The 21,301-nt window shown below is 51.0% G+C and overlaps 1 protein-coding gene across 1 annotated transcript in view; it reads left to right on the top strand.

The window, feature by feature from the left end:
- Nucleotides 1-21,301, top strand: part of GLE1 (GLE1 RNA export mediator) — a 336,359-nt gene that overhangs the window by 70,934 nt on the left and 244,124 nt on the right. Inside the window, exons 3-4 of the mRNA XM_085614075.1 lie at nt 12,360-12,485; nt 13,554-13,702. Of these exons, the coding sequence (XP_085470201.1) occupies nt 12,360-12,485; nt 13,554-13,702 (275 nt within the window). The remainder of the gene's footprint in view (nt 1-12,359; nt 12,486-13,553; nt 13,703-21,301) is intronic.

Here is a 21,301-nt window from a genome sequence, read left to right as displayed (position 1 = left end):
GAGGGAGCATGAAGCAAAGATGCGGGAGGTCAATCTGAGGATCGAGCGGGAAGAACTTGCCCTCGCCAAAGAAAGACTTGCCTTGGCCCGAGAGCAGAAATTAAGTGGGTTAGATCCCGCTGGTGGCAGCATTCTCAATAGAGAGAAAGACAGGGGTATAGACACTAGACACCTGAGTAAAATAGTGCCCCCCTTTAAACAAGGGGACGACATCCACAAGTGGATAACTGCCTTGGAGAGGGCCTGCACTGTCCAGTGCGTCCCCCCAAGTCAGTGGGCAGCTATACTGTGGCTTTCCTTTGAAGGTAAAGGAAGGGACAAGCTCCTCACTACAAGAGCTGAGGATGCTAACAACTACCAAGTCCTGAAGAACACACTGATTGATGGGTTCGGCTTAACCACGGAACAGTACCGGGTGCTGTTCCGGGACACCCAGAAAATTCAGTCTCAGGATTGGGCTGACTTTGTCGATTGTGCCACTAAGGCTTTGGAAGGCTGGTTGCTGGGTAGCAAGGTTACTGATTACACAGGATTGTACAATCTTATCATGCGAGAACAGATTTTAAATAACTGTCAGAACCAATTGTTGCATCAGCACCTTGTCGACTCGGATCTGACCTCTCCCCAAGAATTGGGAAAGAAGGCGGACAGATGGGTCAGAACAAGGGTCAAGCAGAACCAGAATCAGAACCAGGGTGGTCAGAAGAAAGCAGACCAAAAGGGTAACCAGAACGAACAAAATGACCAGAAGTCTTCGACAGGTCCCCAACAAACCAAAGAGGGTGGGGGTCAGGCTTCACAGAAGAAGAAGACTCAAGAAGGCCAGTCAAAAAGGTGGTGCCAACACTGTAAAAGTAAGACTCACTGGTTTAGTGAGTGCACCAAGAAAGGAGGGCAAACTCCTACCACTGCAGCCCCTAAGGCACCTGCGCCCCCTAGTACAGTCAGCAGTGGTAGTGCGCCTCCCAAGGCATTAGTTGGGTTAACCTTGGGAACCGAGGGGAGTGACGACTTAGTCGGCATGCTCACTCAGGCCGTCCTTGTCTGTACAGGGGATATGGATATGTCCCCTGATGCCAGTCCCAATACTTTGGGCAAATACAGGCAGACACCTTTGATAAATGGAAGAGTGGCTCAGGCCTACAGGGACACGTGTGCCAGTGTCACCATGGTGACGCCTAACTTCGTGGACCCTGGACAGATCATGCTAGGTACCAGTTACCTAGTGACCAATGCCAGCAACGTCACTACCAATCACAGTATGGCAGTTGTTGATTTCTCCTGGGGAGGGGTAAGTGGCCCGAAAAAGGTTGTGGTTAGTTCAGACCTCCCCGTAGAATGTCTGTTGGGCAATGATTTGGAAACGTCACAATGGTCAGAAGTGGAGCAGAGGACTCACATGGAAATGTTAGGTTTGCCAGCACATGTCCTTGCTGTGACCAGGTCACAGGCCAAAAGATGCCCCACTGAACAGGTGCTGGATCCTGGAAGACCGGACCAGACACCTTCCAAGAAAAGGAGCAGTAAGGGCAAGGCTTCGCCTTCCCCCTTGCCCCAGGTCGTGGATCAAGTCTCCGAGGAGGCTGACCTTAAAGAACTGAGGGAAACTGAGCCGCAAGAGCTTGAACCTGGTCAGGTTGAGTTTCTGGGCTCAGGGGGACCCTCCAGGGAAGACCTGGGGAAGGCACAGTTAGACTGCCCCTCACTTGAACCCCTCAGACAGCAGGCCGCTGCTGAGGCTGCAGGGAACGCCACAGGTACCCACAGAGTGTACTGGGACGATGGACTCCTGTACTCTGAGGCAAGAGACCCCAAACCTGGTGCGACCAGGAGGCTGGTCATCCCCTTGTCTCTGAGAGGTTTCCTTCTCACCTTGGCCCACGAGATTCCCCTTGCAGGTCACTTAGGCCAGAATAAGACTTGGGACAGAATTGTTCCACACTTTCACTGGCCCCACATGTCCGAAGATACGAAGGAGTTTTGCCGCTCCTGTGTCACTTGCCAAGCCAGTGGTAAGTCAGGTGGCACGACAAAGGCCCCCCTCATACCACTACCAGTGGTGGGGGTACCCTTTGAACGAGTGGGGATCGACATTGTCGGACCAATGGAACCCCAGACAGCATCAGGGCACAAGTTTATACTGGTGGTGGTGGACCACGCCACCAGGTATCCTGAAGCTATTCCCCTTAGGACCACTACGGCACCTGTGGTGGCACGGGCCCTACTTGGAGTGTTCTCCAGAGTGGGCTTCCCTAAGGAGGTCGTCTCAGACAGAGGTGCAAACTTCATGTCGGGATATCTGACTGCTATGTGGAAGGAATGTGGTGTCAACTACAAGTTCACCACACCCTATCACCCACAATGCAATGGGCTTGTTGAGAGATTCAACAGGACCCTAAAAGGGATGATTCACGGACTACCTGAAAAGCTTCGGCGGAGATGGGATGTCCTGATACCCTGCCTCTTGTTCGCCTACAGAGAGGTCCCGCAGAAGGGCGTTGGCTACAGCCCTTTTGAGCTTCTGTTCGGACATCCTGTAAGGGGACCCCTTTGTTTGGTAAAGGAAGGATGGGAGAGACCTCTCAGAAAGCCGGCATCAAACATTGTGGACTATGTACTCGGTCTCCGCTCGCGGATGGCGGAGTACATGGAAAAGGCGTCTAAAAACCTGGAGGCGAGCCAAGAATTACAGAAAGCTTGGCACGACCAAAAGGCTGTTCTGACTGTGTACCAGCCTGGACAGAAGGTGTGGGTGCTGGAGCCAGTGGCCCCAGCAGCACTCAAAGACAAATGGTCTGGGCCCCACACGATCATTGAGCGAAAGGGAGAGGTCACCTACTTGGTAGACCTGGGAACTCCCCGGAGCCCCCACAGGGTGCTCCATGTAAACAGGCTCAAGGCATATGTCGACAGGGAGGGCATGGGCTTGCTCATGGCCACAGATGAGGGACAGGAGGAGGAGAGTGACCCTCTCCCAGACCTGCTCTCTCAGAACCCTGACGATGGATCAGTAGATGGTGTTGTCTTTTGTGGCAGCCTCTCTGGACATCAACAAGAGGATTGTAAACAGGTTCTTCAATCCTTTCGACATATGTTCTCTCTGACACCCAGTCAGACCAAGTGGTGTACCCACGAGGTCGACACTGGGGACAGTCTGCCCGTAAAGAGTAAAATCTATCGGCAACCTGATCATGTCAGAGACTGCATCAAGACAGAGGTGCAGAAAATGTTGGAGCTGGGAGTCATTGAACCCTCGGACAGCCCCTGGGCTAGTCCCGTAGTGCTCGTGCCGAAACCTCACACCCAGGGCGGTAAGAAAGAGATGAGGTTTTGCGTGGACTACAGAGGTCTCAATGCGGTCACTAAGACCGACGCCCACCCGATACCAAGAGCAGACGAACTTATCGACCGGTTGGCCTCGGCCAACTACTTAAGTACGTTTGACCTGACAGCTGGGTATTGGCAAATCAGGTTAGCTGAGGAGGCCAAGCCCAAAACAGCATTTTCTACCCCGGGTGGGCATTATCAGTTCGTGGTAATGCCCTTTGGTTTGAAAAATGCACCTGCCACCTTCCAAAGGCTGGTGAATCGAGTTCTCACTGGGTTGGACGACTTCTGTGCGGCGTATCTGGACGATATCGCTGTCTTTAGCTCCACCTGGGAGGATCACCTGGTCCACCTGAGGAAAGTGTTAGAGGCCCTGCAGAAGGCAGGCCTCACTATCAAGGCCACCAAGTGCCAGATAGGGCAGACACAGGTTGTATACCTGGGCCACCTTGTAGGTGGAGGCCAGGTTCAACCATTGGAGAGCAAAATACAGGCCATCCAGGACTGGGCTCCTCCAACCACCCAGACTCAGGTTCGAGCTTTCTTGGGCCTGACTGGTTATTACCGGAAATTTGTCAGAAATTATGGATCCATTGTGACCCCGCTAAACGACCTGACAAGTAAAAAGATGCCAAAAAAAGTTCAGTGGACAGCAAGCTGTCAGAAGGCATTCGATGACCTAAAGCAGGCCATGTGCACAGCACCTATCCTAAAGAGTCCAGACTACTCCAAACCATTCATTGTCCAAACAGACGCTTCGGAGCTGGGTGTGGGAGCTGTTCTATCGCAACTGAATTTTGATGGTCATGACCAGCCCATAGCTTTTATTAGCAGGAGGCTGACCCCCAGAGAGAAGAATTGGTCAGCTATTGAGAGGGAGGCCTTTGCTGTGGTTTGGGCCCTGAAGAAGTTGAGGCCATACTTGTTTGGCACTCACTTCAAGATTCAGACCGACCATAAGCCCCTCTTGTGGCTAAATCAAATGAAGGGTGAAAACCCCAAACTACTTAGGTGGTCCATTTCCCTACAGGGGATGGACTTCACAGTGGAGCATAGACCTGGCACTGATCATGGCAATGCAGATGGGCTCTCCAGGTATTTCCACTTAGAGCAAGAAGACTCACCTGGTCAAGGTTAGCTTATTGTCCCAAAGTTTGGGGGGGGGGGTCATGTAGGAGAGTAGGGTCTGCAATCCTATGATCACCCAGATTTTTTGCTTTTGCTTCATTGGTTTACGACTTTCTCCGGCTGTGGGCCTGCCAATCAGACCCACAGCCTAGCTGTTCTCTCTCGAAATTAACACACATGTACGTTAGGTGCATCCACTAATTGGAACTGGGCCGCCTTGTCAGTCCCTGTCTCAGCATGCCACAGGTATCCAGGGCATCGGTGTACCCAGGGCCTACCAGGGGCTGAAGCATGTATTATGCCACCCCTGGAATGGCCGCCCAAATCTGACACAACTGGCTGCACGACAGCTGGGGCCACGTGGTGTAATCACCCGTTGCTGTAGGTGTAGTATTCCTACACCTAAACCCTAAAATGGACACATGGATTCCTATCAGTCACTCCTATGGCAGGCCTTATCAATCCTGAAGGCAGAGTGCAGGGAGTCATGTGGGATGGTGCTCTGGCGCGAGCTGAGCCCGTCGGCGGCTTGCGGAACCAAGTCCTAAATAGCCGTTCCATGGTGACGCGGGCCAACTGCTTTTAATGCATTTGCTAACTTTGGCCTCACATCACCTATACATGTCGAGTAAGGTGTCATACGAATGGGAATCCGAACCCCTCGCCAGTTCTGGTGACGGGGTTAGCATTCCCCCCTTTTAGAGGGACACGACATGGAAGTAACCTTGAACCCCGGTTAAAGTTGACTCAAGCCTCAGAATCACAAAATGGATGCTGCCACCAGACACAAGTCTGACCTCCTGCTGCTGGGGGACCTTCCAGCAAGGGGAGCTTGGACAAAGGGTTTCCTGTCGAGGGCGGTGTTAGCACCGTCCCAGACAGGGTTTGTGTATCCCAGGTAGGCAGGGCTGAAAGGAAGGTGACTGCAAGTGGCACCCCGGTGCTCACTGTGCATAGCCCGGCTCAAACCAGTTTCGGGGGCACACCAGCCCCTGAGCTGGCGCGAAGCCGGACAAAGGTTAGGGGTGTAACCACCCCCCTCCTGGCTTCACCCATAGGTAGAACCTAGTCACGGGCCAGCCCCTTTTCTTAGAATAAAGGTAGGAGCGAGTCCCCTTCCCAAATTGGATAATCAGATAATCGGATAACTCCGAATCACGAACCACTTTCCACGAAAGGAACTCTTGACTATTTCTGAAGACTCTCCCTTGTGGCTAAGGAGTAGCCACCCTGCACCAGCAGGCACCACCTAAGCGCTTGCGGTTTGCTGTAAGTCTCTCCTACGGATCAAGACTGCCCAGCTCGACGAGACCCGAGTCCCTGCCATCTCTGACCTTTTACCTACCTCATCAGCCCAGCTGAGAGACGTAGGTGTGACGAGACCTGCGGGACCGGCCATCTTCAGAACCTGCACGACGCTTATCTAGCACGCCCACCGAGGGACCCTCGAGTGAGTGCACCTAGGGTTTGAGAAGCCCTAACCCTGAGCAGCTCCAGCATCGAAGTCTGCCTCCCCAGCATCCCCGAGATCTGCGTGGGGGCCCTTCCGCTCCTTGTTGTTCACCGCGTTGTTCGACCACTTGCCGACCGGCTTATGGCCCTCTTCACGACGCACCACGATTGTTTCATCACTAGTCTGGTTGCTCCAGACTGGCTCTTGCTCCCCTTCAACAGAGGAGTACCGCGGACCCACCTGGTCCACTCCCGACGCCATCTTGACTCCCCCGCTTGGGTTGCCTCTGCCAAGATCCGCTGCCCCCTTCCTGGGCCCAGCACCATCGACCGCAGACACCTTCGTGGGACAGCTCGCCCTCCATCGTGGTCGCCGCCGCGCCTCCTGGTCCGAGGAGCAGCCGAGTCTGACGTCACCCACTCACCTGGTCGAGGTGACTTCAGCCGGTACCCTCCTGGTACCCACACGATCGCTGGCTAGCGGTTGAGAACTGAGTCCCCTCTGCTTTCAGGTTTCCTTCATCACCGATCCAGGCTTGGATCGCTCTGAACATCGTCACTGGTCGCCTGCCAGCAACTTCTTCTTTCAGGCTCCTGAGACTACACAAGGACTCCCGACATCTTGCCGAACTTCACGCAGCCGCATCCTCCGGGCTAGGTAACTCGCGCATCTCGGTGCTCCATCGCAGGTTCGCTCTACAAGTGTCCAGTTCCTTTTTTCGTTTAGTCCCACTGATCGGATCACTCCGGAATCAGTACCTCCAGACTCTAACCATTCGCATTTCACTGTTAGTGTAGATGGTTTCTCGTGCCCCTCGGGCATTTGTGTAAATTGTGCAACTGAAGTATTTTCCTAAGAGTTTTGTAGTGTGCTTAGCTCCCTGACTCATAAAGAGCCAGGGTAGTCTTGTTATAAATAAATATCCTTTTATTTTCATAACAACTTGTGTGGTGTCCTTTCACTTGGTGTTCAAGGGGTATATGTGATGGTAAACAGCTGGCTTAACACGCCCTCTAGAGTTTAGCCTAAAGACTGCTCGTATCCACGCTACTAGGATAGCTGGTCTATAAGGTTGACTTACAACCAATCATCAATAAGGGTCGTTTGGAATGATACACAGTGATCACTAGAATAGTGAGCACTACATATCAGGCCAACTTCTCACAGTCCCCAAACATCAGCTAGTCATTTTAATTGGGCACTCACCTGTACAAATGCCTCATATGGACAGACTGCTTCAAATGCTCAGGTATTGCAGTCATAATCAATCCATGGCGCTATAGCACCGAGGACGACTGTATAATGCCAATAATGCCCACCAGTATAAATTGTGCCAAGTCTAGACACCATAAGGACCAGGATGGCCACCATATTATTGGTCATGGTCATTATTATGCAAGGGGCAGCCACAATTATATCAGGGGCACCTAAATATAGTGCAGTCATGCTCTTAATAAGTGCGAAGTGGGTCGCACACCGCTCGTCATACTAGCAAATAGCCCCATAGGATTCTGGAGGATGTAGTGACAGCGGCGGGTACACCTGTGCCACGAGTAAAAAGTTTAAAATGCCATCCCTGGACACGTGTTTCGAGGTAATTGCCTCTCGTCAGCAGGGAGCAGGTATGTATGCGGGGTGCTGTAGACTGCCAAAAATTATCAGGTCTAGTACCTCTCACGGCGCGCAGGTGCGGGATCCGGGCTCGTCAACCCATAGCTCAGGGAGCTTTAAATACAAAATGCGAAGTGGGTCGCACACCGCTCGTCATACTAGCAAATAGCCCCATAGGATTCTGGAGGATGTAGTGACAGCGGCGGGTACACCTATGCCACGAGTAAAAAGTTTAAAATGCCATCCCTGGACACGTGTTTCGAGGTAATTGCCTCTCGTCAGCAGGGAGCAGGTATGTATGCGGGGTGCTGTAGACTGCCAAAAATTATCAGGTCTAGTACCTCTCACGGCGCGCAGGTGCGGGATCCGGGCTCGTCAACCCATAGCTCAGGGAGCTTTAAATACAAAATGCGAAGTGGGTCGCACACCGCTCGTCATACTAGCAAATAGCCCCATAGGATTCTGGAGGATGTAGTGACAGCGGCGGGTACACCTATGCCACGAGTAAAAAGTTTAAAATGCCATCCCTGGACACGTGTTTCGAGGTAATTGCCTCTCGTCAGCAGGGAGCAGGTATGTATGCGGGGTGCTGTAGACTGCCAAAAATTATCAGGTCTAGTACCTCTCACGGCGCGCAGGTGCGGGATCCGGGCTCGTCAACCCATAGCTCAGGGAGCTTTAAATACAAAATGCGAAGTGGGTCGCACACCGCTCGTCATACTAGCAAATAGCCCCATAGGATTCTGGAGGATGTAGTGACAGCGGCGGGTACACCTATGCCACGAGTAAAAAGTTTAAAATGCCATCCCTGGACACGTGTTTCGAGGTAATTGCCTCTCGTCAGCAGGGAGCAGGTATGTATGCGGGGTGCTGTAGACTGCCAAAAATTATGAGGTCTAGTACCTCTCACGGCGCGCAGGTGCGGGATCCGGGCTCGTCAACCCATAGCTCAGGGAGCTTTAAATACAAAATGCGAAGTGGGTCGCACACCGCTCGTCATACTAGCAAATAGCCCCATAGGATTCTGGAGGATGTAGTGACAGCGGCGGGTACACCTATGCCACGAGTAAAAAGTTTAAAATGCCATCCCTGGACACGTGTTTCGAGGTAATTGCCTCTCGTCAGCAGGGAGCAGGTATGTATGCGGGGTGCTGTAGACTGCCAAAAATTATCAGGTCTAGTACCTCTCACGGCGCGCAGGTGCGGGCACTGAGGCCTTTGACGGTTGCTTGGCAGCCCTCTCTTCCACCCCTAACTATTTTCTCTACTGATGAGGGAAGTTATCCCGAAACCCGAGCCATGTCTCGGGCTATATTTTAAAACCCGGGACATGTATCGGGTCTAGAGATCATCAGTTCAACAAGTACTTACTTGCACCCACTGGGGTGAACCACTCAAGAACTTCATCAGAGATCATCAGTTCAACAAGTACTTACTTGCACCCACTGGGGTGAACCACTCAAGAACTTCATGTACCAGCTTCCCTTGGGGCGACCCGGAGGAGGGGCTAGCGGAGTGCGGTCCATTGCGGTGGTATGCTCTTAATAAGTCACTGATGGCTGCCAGTGTACCATAACTGGACCACGAATACCCAAAATAGTAAAGGATGGCCATAATTATGTCATTGGCACTATTATGCCATGAACTGACACAATTGAGCCACAGACAAAACCCATATGATGGGGGCTAGCATACCCATTTGGTAGTCCTTGACACCAAGTGTAGCTTACAGGAATAAACAGTGTTTATAATGGACGCACACATAGATGAATGCAGATGAGGCTCTTCATTTTCTCTGCTCAGGATCATCGCTTTCCTCAGCCCTTGGCTGCTCATGCACCCAACTGAAACATTTTCACTCTGACTCCTGCAGTCCCACACTTTAGTGGGTCAGCCCTGATTACTGCTCAGGCTACCACTTCCACTCTTCATTTATGGCCCACTGTTCACACACACGGTGAAATTGATGAAGCAGGGGACTACCACATGGCTAATCACCTTGTGACTTAGTCCGAGACTGGATAAAAGTGACCATGTGGCAGACTCAATAGGCCGACACAGTGTGTGTTTGATTGTTAATATTAGTCCCTGCCATAGGCTGGTTGGCTAAAGATCTTCAGATGAGAAGTGCTGCATTTTTTAATATGCTTAGAGTCTCTGCATAGACTCTCTGAATGAGATACTGGGATTGACTTCACCTCTGAGAGCTACTTTGAGGGTACTGGTGAGCTACCAGTAGCTCCCGAGCTACTCGTTGGAGACCCCTGGTATATACTGAGCCAGCTTCTTATATTGGTGGTTCACCGCAGGGGTGTAAGCCTCTGGGTATCCACGGGACTCTGTGCGCACTATACCTACCTTTGGTACAGTATATACTGAGCCAGCTTCTTACATTGGTGGTTCACCGCAGGGGTGTAAGCCTCAGGGGTTCCACTGGACTCTGTGCGCACTATACCTTACTGTGGTACAGTATATACAGAGCCAGCTTCTTACATTGGTGGTTCACCGCTGGGGTGTAAGCCTCAGGGGTTCCACTGGACTCTGTGCACACTATACCTACCTTTGGTACAGTATATACTGAGCCAGCTTCTTACATTGGTGGTTCACCGCAGGGGTGTAAGCCTCAGGGATTCCACTGGACTCTGTGCACACTATACCTACCTTTGGTACAGTATATACTGAGCCAGCTTCTTACATTGGTGGTTCACCGCTGGGGTGTAAGCCTCAGGGGTTCCACTGGACTCTGTGCGCACTATACCTTACTGTGGTACAGTATATACTGAGCCAGCTTCTTACATTGGTGGTTCACCGCTGGGGTGTAAGCCTCAGGGGTTCCACTGGACTCTGTGCACACTATACCTACCTTTGGTACAGTATATACTGAGCCAGCTTCTTACATTGGTGGATCAGCGCTGGGGTGTAAGCCTCCGGGGTTCCACTGGACTCTGTGCGCACTATACCTTACTGTGGTACAGTATATACTGAGCCAGCTTCTTACATTGGTGGTTCACCGCTGGGGTGTAAGCCTCAGGGGTTCCACTGGACTCTGTGCACACTATACCTACCTTTGGTACAGTATATACTGAGCCAGCTTCTTACATTGGTGGTTCACCGCTGGGGTGTAAGCCTCGGGGGTTCCACTGGACTCTGTGCACACTATACCTACCTTTTGGTACAGTATATACTGAGCCAGCTTCTTGCATTGGTGGTTCACCGCTGGGGTGTAAGCCTCCGGGGTTCCACTGGACTCTGTGCACACTATTCCTTACTGTGGTACAGTATATACTGAGCCAGCTTCTTATATTGGTGGTTCACCGCAGGGGTGTAAGCCTCTGGGTATCCACGGGACTCTGTGCGCACTATACCTACCTTTGGTACAGTATATACTGAGCCAGCTTCTTACATTGGTGGTTCACCGCAGGGGTGTAAGCCTCAGGGGTTCCACTGGACACTGTGCGCACTATACCTTACTGTGGTACAGTATATACAGAGCCAGCTTCTTACATTGGTGTTTCACCGCTGGGGTGTAAGCCTCCGGGGTTCCACTGGACTCTGTGCACACTATACCTACCTTTGGTACAGTATATACAGAGCCAGCTTCCTACAATATCTGGCATAAATCTGTGAGAAAGCTGCATTTGATTTGTAATAAAGCAGCGCTAGAGCACCAATTGGCTAAGGATGGAAATATTCCTTCCATACGGTAGTGAGTGGGCAGCAGCGCAACCCTCACCGTCCACTCCACCAGAACCAGTGCCATATAAATACTTGTTAAAAATGCTGGCGCCTATGCCAGCCTATAGCAGTGGCACAAATCAGCGGTCAGAGAAAATTATTTGGTAGAAATTTGAAGTAAAAGTAATTAATGCTAGTAAGGAAGTAGGATTTCTATAAATATTTTGTCTTGTTGCGATCAGGCTGTTTAAAAAAAGAGGAGAGCCCAGTTCAAAAGATTTGGCAGCTGTGAGTTACTCGCGTGTATTCCAGGTAAGTGAAGCATAAGTCACACCTACGCACACCCAACTCTTTTTGAATCAGACCCTCCAGGCTCTTCCTTTTCCATACTGAGCATTGAACAAAGGTAATCAGGTCATGGCCCCTTTGGAGTTCCGTAATGTACACTGGCCTCTCCAGTTTGGAAAGAATATAATGCCAGGCAGACAGAAGTGCTGGCACTTCTGAAATTCCACCCTTGTCCCATCAGAAACGAAGCTCCTCCTCAACTCACTGGGTCAAACCACTCCTTTAAGATACTTACCCTCCTTAGGAGTCCAGGGTCACACATGTGTCTTGGGTTTCATCACTGATCTGAAGCTGCTTATTTTTAGTTAACAAACTTCTGAAAACTGACTTTTCAAGCAGACTTTTACTCCGTTCCAAGGAACATAGCTGGGTGATGTCTGAGTGCCTGATCTAGGACGACCCTTTGCCCTTCGCTATACTCATAACTCATGTAATCAGGAATTCTCACTGTATCTGCCTCTTTATGTTTCAGCCCTGGGAAGTGACCTACGTGACGTGTAGAGCTATATAAAACACTCAAATAAAAAATAAATATGGATCACATTAAAGGAAACATTTTCTGTGTGGGTCTGATAGCTACATAGAATACTCCTTGTGTGGATCAGCCCACCATCTAGAATACTCTGTTCTCAATGTCCTGCCTCTTTAATATTGTCCTGTTCTTCATGGACCATTTGATGTAACACCGTCTGCACAGACAATTCTGTGCTCACTATGTTGGTCTAACTGTGTAGAATAGTTTACTATGGTAAATGAAGCCCTGGTTGTTTGTAAATTGACTTTGCAGTGTGTAACATAACCATTTGTTTTGTTGCAGAGCCCTGCAGATTCCCGGGCTGCTCCTGCAGCTCCAGAGGTTCCTTTCATGCTGCTGTCACCCAGATCAGTCGAGGTGGAAGCGTTCATTCGGCGATATGAAGAAGACCTTCGCATCAGAGGAAAGGTTAGATTTGGAGTGCAGTAGACCCCCTTTGTCCTACTTTCCTGCCCGCTTCATTGAGCGAGTGATGCCAACCTTGCTTACACTGTGATGTCTACATAGCAGAAGTTCTGCTGCTCTGCCATCTACCACTTTTTGCACTGAGTAAGCACTGTTCACTGGAAAGTGGCAAAGCCTCACTGGAGAGTGGCAAGCCTTCGCTGTTCAGTCTAGTGCCATAGCCTATCCCTTGGGTGAAATATGAGGGTGAGTGAGCTGATTGTTGGTTGAGTGTAAAGGTGCAGAGCTTCTCCCTAGGTGAAGATGAGGTGCAGGAGCCTTTTTATGTGTTAGTCTGAGAGCTAGAGCCAGTCGCAGATTGTGAAAGGTTAATTTGCTGTAGCCTTATCCTGGATGTGACAGGTGAGTTCAACCATCCATTTGGGTAACGGTTGATTGATCAGTGGCCTCACCTTGGGACTAAGGGGTGGGTGTGCAGGAGTGGATGCCTGCAGGTCAAGAGTTAATGCGCATAAACTTTGGCCTCAGTTTGAAGGGAGCTGGAGCCTATGCCTTTGTTGAAGGGATGGTGTGGAAGAACCTTGCACTGGAAGTGAAGATGAGGCCCTAGGGCCAGTTACTGGGATGAAGGCAATGGATGCTGGTTAAGCTTTTAAGGTGTTATTTGGTAAGGGGTGTACAAGGGCTTAACTGCCTCTGACAAGGCCCTTCATTTCTCTCCAGTGACGTTTCTGTTTGAAGTAGTCCAGGGCTGCCTTTGTGGGCCCCTGGGAATCTCTCGTCTGCTCAATTGCCTTTCTCTCTGACGCTCCCTAACCAGAGGGCCATTCCCATTGGGCATCTTGTACAGACCAGCTTCTCTGGCGCTCTTATGCCATTGGCTCTTGTTCCTTTTAGCGCCGGACGAGGCCTCCCATTCTGTGGGGCTCCCTGATAGTGCTCCGTGTCTTGGGATCATCGAGACGCCGCCCCCAAACCCAATACATTCCTTTATGGAATCTATCCCGATAAAGGTGATCCATTGAGCTCTGACAGATGGCATTTAATAAGTTGCTTTCTACCAATGTCTAGGAACACCTGAGGCTTCGACAGGCTCTTCAGGAGAAGACTGGAAGGATTGCCTCGGAAATGGCATCAGAGAAGCTGAAGCGCTTCGAGGAGGTGATGGAGGTGAAATGTCACCAAGAGTATCAGAGCATGCAGGAGCAGATGGAGGAGAGGTGAGTGAGGTGTGACACTCTATCATTTCTGCCTTGTCAGGGCTGGGACGGCACCAGGAGTATCTGAGCTTGCAGGAGCAGATGGAAGAGAGGTGAGTGAGTGTGAGAAAGTGCCATCTTTCTTGCATGGTATGCCCCCACTTTTTGCTGAATGTACTTTGTGCCCTGGGCTCCTGCCAATCAGGTGCCCAGGGCCTATGTTCCTTCCCTAAAAGCCAACTTGGCAAACCCTGGCCACATGTCAGCCCCTGGTAAATGGTACCCTAGGTACCCAGGGCCTAGTGACCAGGGAAGGCCTCTAAGGGCTGCAGCACTTATTGTGCCACCCTTAGAGGCTCTGTACCCTAACACAAACACACTGCCCTTGCAGGCTGATTGTCTGGATACAAGGCAAAACAGAGTCGACATGGCACACATCCCTGTGTGCCATGCCCACAACATACACTGCCCTGTCATACATCAGCCACCCCTCTAGCTGGGTGCCCTATGCCAGTGGTGTGGGAACAGGAGCATGAGTCCTGTGCCCCTACAGTACCTAGGTCCATTCCTGTGCACTAAGTGCAGTGCTGCCATTTAAGAGTATACGGTGCTGAGAGATCGTCAACACAAACTTCACAGCACCATGATGGCTTCACTGAAGACTGGGGAGTTTGGTATCAAACTCCTCAGCACATTAAACCCGCAGGATTTAATGTACAATGCACGACAGAGGGCATCTTGGAGATGCCCCCTGAACCTAACCTACAATCCACGTCTGGTCTGATGGGCTGCCTAGGCTGCCATACAGCAGACATGTTGCTGGACCCCTGGGTAGAGAGCCATCCGCTCTCCTGGGCCTGCAACAATGCACATCCTAGACGAGGTGCTAGGTCTCCTCCCCCAGGATGGGCAAGGGGAAGCTTCAAAGGCATGCCGCCTTTGTCAGCTTCTCCAGGCCACTTGCTGTACTCAGCAACTGGCCCCCACCTGTTCTGACCCCCACTCTGGTGGGAAGACTGTCCGGAAACCCCAAGGAAGGACAGGGGGTGTGCCAGCCTCTGCCAACCCCACCCCTCAGGTGGGGGATGCGATGGGAAGCATGTCCCCGGGCTCTCACCATCTTGAAGATTGGGAGCCCTGCCCAATCAGGACTAGGCCACTGCCCCCCTCCCACAGGAGAGTGGCAGGATAGGGGGTGTACCCACCCCAGGGCAGGGACCCAGTGGTCCCTGCCCTTTACCTACCTGTAACGCCCCTAAATTTAGTATTTAGGGGCACCCTGCACCTTCCTTCCTTAGATTCCAGATTCCAAAACAGCAAAGAAGAGCAAGAAGAAAGAAGACCTGCCGTGCAGCTCCTAAGAGGAAGACACCAACAGCTTTGGCCCCAGCCCTACCGGCCTGTTGACCCTCAAACCTGCTCCTACTAAATCCCGGCACCTCTTGTGGCCAGCAACCTAACAAGCCTCGGAGGACCTGGCTACCTTGTGACTCTGAGCATCTGGGACTCCCACGAGCAGTGCCCAGCACTGACCCTGAAAAGTACTTATGACCGTACTTACCACTAACTCCATTTTCTCCCATAGGAAACCATTGACTGTTTTTCTGTGAAAATTCTTCTAAGTGTCGATTTTTGCAAACTACAAATATTCTTTAAAAATCATACCAACTGTAAAAACGTAATTACTTACCTGCTTTAGATAGATCTCCCAGTACTGAGCCTAGGAGCCCAGCCCTGGATTACAAAAGTAACGAGAACATACTTTACCCGAAACTTGAATTTTCTTCCATAGGAAACCATAGACTGTTTTTCTGTGAAATTTCTTTTAAGTGTCGATTTTGCAAACTTTTAAATATTCCTTGAAAATCGCCTGTATAACTTTAAACGCAGTTTCTCAACTGCTTACAGGTGGTACACTAGTGCTGGATCCAGGATCCAACACTGACCTAGAAAAAGTAACCATAACCCCACTTACCTGCTAAGTGAATTTCCTCCCATAGGATAACATTGGTAACTTTGATTAGAAAAAGTTTCTAAGTGTCAACTTTTAAAATAGCAAAATATTGCTTAAAAATCACAACAGTAACTAAAACGTATTTACTCGTTTCCAAGAACTGTCCCAGGACTGAATCTAGGATCCAGTCCTGGAGTTAGAAAAGTAATCCTGAAAGTTATCGATTGCATATAACTTAAAATTCCCATTGAGCTCAATGTATTATTGTTTGAAATTGTGTTGCCTATTGCAACAAACTGTAACTATTGCATTTCAAGTCAATTGCCTCTTGCAAAGTATTTAACTAAAGCATCTCATTCTGAGAAAGTATATTTTGATACCCATTGTTGGTTCTAAAATAAAACAACCATATATTTTTTATATACAAACCATTGGCCTAGAGTTCAGTTCTTGAGTTTGTGAGACAATTTGCTGACTGTGTACAACAAATGCTTTACACTGTCCTCTGATACTGCCTTACTGCTCGACCAAGCTACCACTTTAGAGAGTAAGGTTATATCTAACTTTAGCCTCTGCCAAACCTCTGGGGACTGTGGACTCTGTACACCCCGTACCTATTTGGGAACAGTATATACAGAGCCACTTTCCTACAGTGAGGTGTGACGCTCTTATCACTTCTCCCTAGTCAGGACTGGGACGGCACCAGGAGTATCCGAGCATGAGCAGATGGAGGAGAGGTGAGGGAGGTGTGACGCTCTCATCACTTCTCCCTAGTCAGGATTGGGACGGCACCAGGAGTATCCGAGCATGCAGGAGCAGATGGAGGAGAGGTGAGGGAGGTGTGACGCTCTCATCACTTCTCCCCAGTCAGGATTGGGACGGCACCAGGAGTATCCGAGCATGCAGGAGCAGATGGAGGAGAGGTGAGGGTGGTGTGACGCTCTCATCACTTCTCCCTAGTCGCTCTATCACTGCTCTCTAGTCTTGACTGGGACGGCACGAGGAGTATCCGAGCATGCAGGAGCAGATGGAGGAGAGGTGAGCGAGGTGTGACGCTCTCATCACTTCTCCCTTGTCAGGACTGGGACGGCACCAGGAGTATCAGAGCAGGAGCAGATGGAGGAGAGGTGAGGGAGGTGTGATGCTCTTATCACTTCTCCCTAGTCGTGATTGGGACGGCACCAGGAGTATCCGAGCATGGGTGTCCCTGGGAAGCTTCCTGCACAAACAACTTGTGTAAAGCCGCCTTGTCACTGGGCATTGGGTATATAGGCAGGAATTATGTCTGCCAAGCCTCCTTCCCGACCGACTGGGGCTAACACTATTTGGAATTCCCTTTCTCGACGGTGTGAACAATTTACTTGCCCCGAAGAAGCCCGCAAGGGTGAAACGCGTTCGCTGTTGTGTATTAAATAATGTATTAAAGAATCTACTAAACCATCTAGTGAAAGACTGACCATTTCTGTCATCGCTGTCCTCCACCATCTGTGGGATTTGAACCAGACACATTTTTTGCCTTTGTAACAATGCTTCTCTCATCTTTTGTGTTCTCATGCTGTATTTGAAACCATAGTCGGTGGCTGGTTTCGGGAGGTGGGCATTGAATGTTAGCAACCATACGAAGCAATTTTTGAATTATTTATAACAAACACTGGTAGTTGGTGCAGCATTATATACCCTGCCGCCGTGGTAGATATTCAGGGAAGTACAGTACCTGACTCAAATATTGTCACCATAGCCAGGAGGAGAGAAAATGCAGTCTCCAACACCGGCCCTTCCGCAGAAAAATAAAGTAAGAGGATGGATATGGTGGGGAGAAGGATAGATAAAGAGGCAAAAACACAGTGGCGTATTGCTAACTCAAATGCCCTACTACATGGCTATGGTCACCAACACTGGGATGAGATAGAGGAGATTTTGAACAAACTCCCTGGGGAGGATAAGAAGAAGGCAAGATCTATTGTCCAGGAGGGGATAACATGGCAAACACCTGTCTAAAGTCAGCTTTGGATGCAGCAGACACTGCTAGTAGGCAGATGTGCACAGGGACCATCCTGAGAAGACATGCCTGGCTCAGAATCTCTGGTTTTAAGCAGAAAGTTCAAACCTCCATCATTAGTAGGCCATTCAGTGGAAAAGCACTGTTTGGCAAAGAGGTAGATGAATCCCTTCAACAAATAAAGGACAATGAAATAGCAAGGCCAATGGACGCCTTGCAGCAAAGAGGTTCCCTTTGAAAAGGGGGGTTCAATAGCAGAGCCCACAGGTAGAGGCTCCTTTGGTCAAGGTCAACAGATGTCACAACACACTCAAGGGCAGAACCCAAGTCAACAAATGTGTCGGCAGTCAAGCGATCCAGGTTGGCAACACCAGAAGCGGCCCTTTCGAGGAAGAGGCAATGGCAGAGGAAGAGGCCGATCCTCTAGAGGAAGAGGAAACGGGTCTAACTGACTTCAACACAAGGAAGGACCCACACTAGACACCGGTGGGGGGAAGAATATCCTTGTTCCACAGACAATTGGATATTAAATTTGATAAAATACCAGTATTGCATAGAGCTCACAGATGCCACCTGCAATCCCTCCAAAAACAAGGAAATTAATGAGATCAGAACAAACACTACTAAAAGCAGAGATCAAGGACCTAAGCCTAAAACAGGCAATAGAAAAGGTACCAACACAAGAATGGTTCACAGGAAACTACTTCCCAGTACCCAAACAGGATCAGACTGTAAGATCAATCATGGACTTGAGATTCATAAACAAGTTCATACTAACACAACGCCTTAAAATGTGTACCCCCCCAAGAAATAATCCCACAAATTCAAAAAGGGGGATTCATTGGCAACAGTAGACCTCAAAGACGTGTACTCGCATATCCCCATGAACAAAAGGCACAGAAAGTACCTAAGATTCCTGCACAACTGAACACCCTACCAATTCAAGGTACTTCCTTTCGGAATAAAATCTGCTCCAAGGGTGTTCACAAAGTGTCTAGCCGCAGTGGCCGCACATCTAAGAAGAGAAAAAATCCACGTCTACCCCCTATCTAGACGACTGGCTAATAAGGGGACATTCAAAACAAATATGTCACTATCATTTTTTTGTTCATATCTGTTTTTATTGTATTTTACTTGGTGTTACATATCCATAAAAGGCAACGTGTCACATCAAGAGCCATCGATACATTATTCCGTCTATTCATGCTACAAGCATACCATTTAACTTGGGTGTGAAACAAGACCTACAATTCTATGCCTATGCTGTTACAGGGCCGAGGCTAACCCTCCCAAACTGTCTATTTCAGGGAGGATAAAAGATACAGTACAGTAATTGCATGGTCTCAGTGCGTGTTAGAGTCCTTTCCGATCCTTCGACAGATACAATTGAACCGATATTGTGATCAAAACCAAACTAACCGTCGCAGCATTAACCGATGTCTATGCAATTATCTCTCCCCATGCCCCCTCCCCCGCCTTTGTCCCCATCTCATGGCATCCGCCTGACAGTAAACCCCCCCCCCCCCCCCATTGGCTGCGGCTATGCCCACTCTGGCCGTGAAGTGGGATATACGCGCGTGTCTGGTATTACTACTGACTATTGGCGGGATGTCCGACCCTCACTACGTGTTCGCATCAATTGAAGTCCCCACCCAGTAACCAGGGGAGCCCAGCGTAAGGTGTCAATATTGAGGACAACTGTGCTAGGAATGACAGTTGATCTACATTTGGGGCATATATCGAGCCTAATATTATTGCCTGACCATTAAGAGTCCCCCTCACCAGAGTGCACCTGCCGTCGGAGTCCGTCACTACACCCTCACAAACGAATGGAATGCCCCCTCTCACCCAGACTAGTGTGCCCCTTGAGTGTGCGGAGTACACCGTCCCATATACCTGTCCTCTCCAGCGCTTGCGTAGCCTGTCTAGCTCCGGTTGTGTTATATGCTTTTCTTGCAGTAAGGCAATTCTAGCTGCGCGCCTCTGGAGGTAAGCAAATATGGAGTAACACCTCGTGGGTGTGTGCATGCCGCGTATGTGCCATGTAACTATATTAGTTCGTATCTGAAAGAAACACGTTAGTTAGATTCCTCACCTTAGAATATCCCCAGGCGTCAGACTGGATCCGGAAGATTTTTCGTCAGCAATACCCCTTGCGCGTCGCTAGGCGTCGTCTACGGCTCCGCGTCCGTCGTCGGCGTCGTGCGCCGGAATGACGTCGTCTGAGTACTTAGACGCCGCCCTCGCGCGCTGACGTCAGTTCTTCTTTTTTCCGCGCCAGTAAGCGCAGATCCGGGAGAGCTACCCCTTTTAGTCTTTTTTGACTAACTTTTTTGATCCTTTTTGATCTTGTCTCGACTCCGGTGCCGGTAGGATGCCTGGTTTTAAAGCCTGTGCTGACTGCAACCGCTTGATATCGGTTACGGACCGTCACCGCCGGTGCCTTTACTGCTTGGGCCTCGACCACGACGCGGTGTCGTGTTCGGACTGCAAGGCCCTGACCTCGAAGGCTAGACGGGAGCGGTCCCGTAAGCTTCTCGAGCTTCGCCACTCGGCTCCGCGCCCCTCTCGATCCCGGTCCAGGAGGAGGTCCAAGGATTGGTCGCGGAGCCGCAGCCGACGTCATCATCTGTCGTCTAGCTCCAAGTCTTCCGGTAAGTCGAAGCACTCCAAGAAGTCCAAGAGGCGACGCCGCTCTTCGGACTCCGCTCACCGGTCGCGCGACTCGGCCGAGGGTCAGGGTGGTTCCACCCCCGCGGCTCCAGCGGAGCCGCAGGCGCCGCGCAAGTCCCCATACCCGCCGGTCCCTGGGACTGACGCGACGCCGGCGGAGGTCAGTGCCTTCCTCTTGGCCATGAGGAACCTGGCTCCGCCGTCGACGCCCGCTGGCGCGCCTTCGGGCCCCGCGGACCCGACTGGGCAACCTTGCCTGCCGGCGGCTCCGGCGCCGTCGACGGCTCCGGCCTCGACGCCGCAAGTGCCCGAGGGACCCGTTCCCGAGTCCCAGCTGACGCCGGTCGACCTCGTCACGCCTCCTCCGCCGGCGTAGACACCAGTACCACCCCCGACGCCGGCTCCACTCGGCGTCGAGCCCCGGTTCAGCCCCACTCCGGGCCCGGCGTCGTTACGGCGTCGATGGACGCCGCGTTCGGCGCCGCTGGAGACACATTATGTCTATCGCCCGGCTCCGATCCTTCCTCCTGCATACCAGGAATCGGATGACGGGGGCGAATGGAAGGGATCCGAGGATCCTATGGCCGTTCAAGCTCAGCTGTCACAGGACTGGGCAGATGAACTGGGGGAGGCCAGTGGTCTGGATACCTCTCCAGACACTGGATTCATCTCTCCTCCGACAGTGGCTTCGGAGGAGGGGGCTGCTTTCTCTGTGGTGCTGCGCAAGGCGGCCGCAGCTCTTGGGCTCGAGCTACCTGCCGTGGCTGTGAGGACTAACGTCCTCACTGAGGTGCTTCAGTCTGCAGCAAGCTCCACTGAGCCTCTGCTGCAATTCAATGAGGCCCTCATTGACGTTCTGCAGGGCACCTGGTCCAAGCCCTCCACAGTCCCTCCTGTGGACAGGAACGTCGCCAGGCGCCACCGCCCTGCTCCGGGCGACCCCAGTTTTCTGTCCCAACACCCTACCCCCCGAGAGCCTGGTTATCCAGGCCTC

This window comes from Triturus cristatus, chromosome 1_2 (assembly GCF_964204655.1).
Source record: "Triturus cristatus chromosome 1_2, aTriCri1.1, whole genome shotgun sequence".
Classification (NCBI taxonomy): Eukaryota; Metazoa; Chordata; class Amphibia; order Caudata; family Salamandridae; genus Triturus; species Triturus cristatus.
This window is presented reverse-complemented; position numbering and strand designations above follow the sequence as displayed.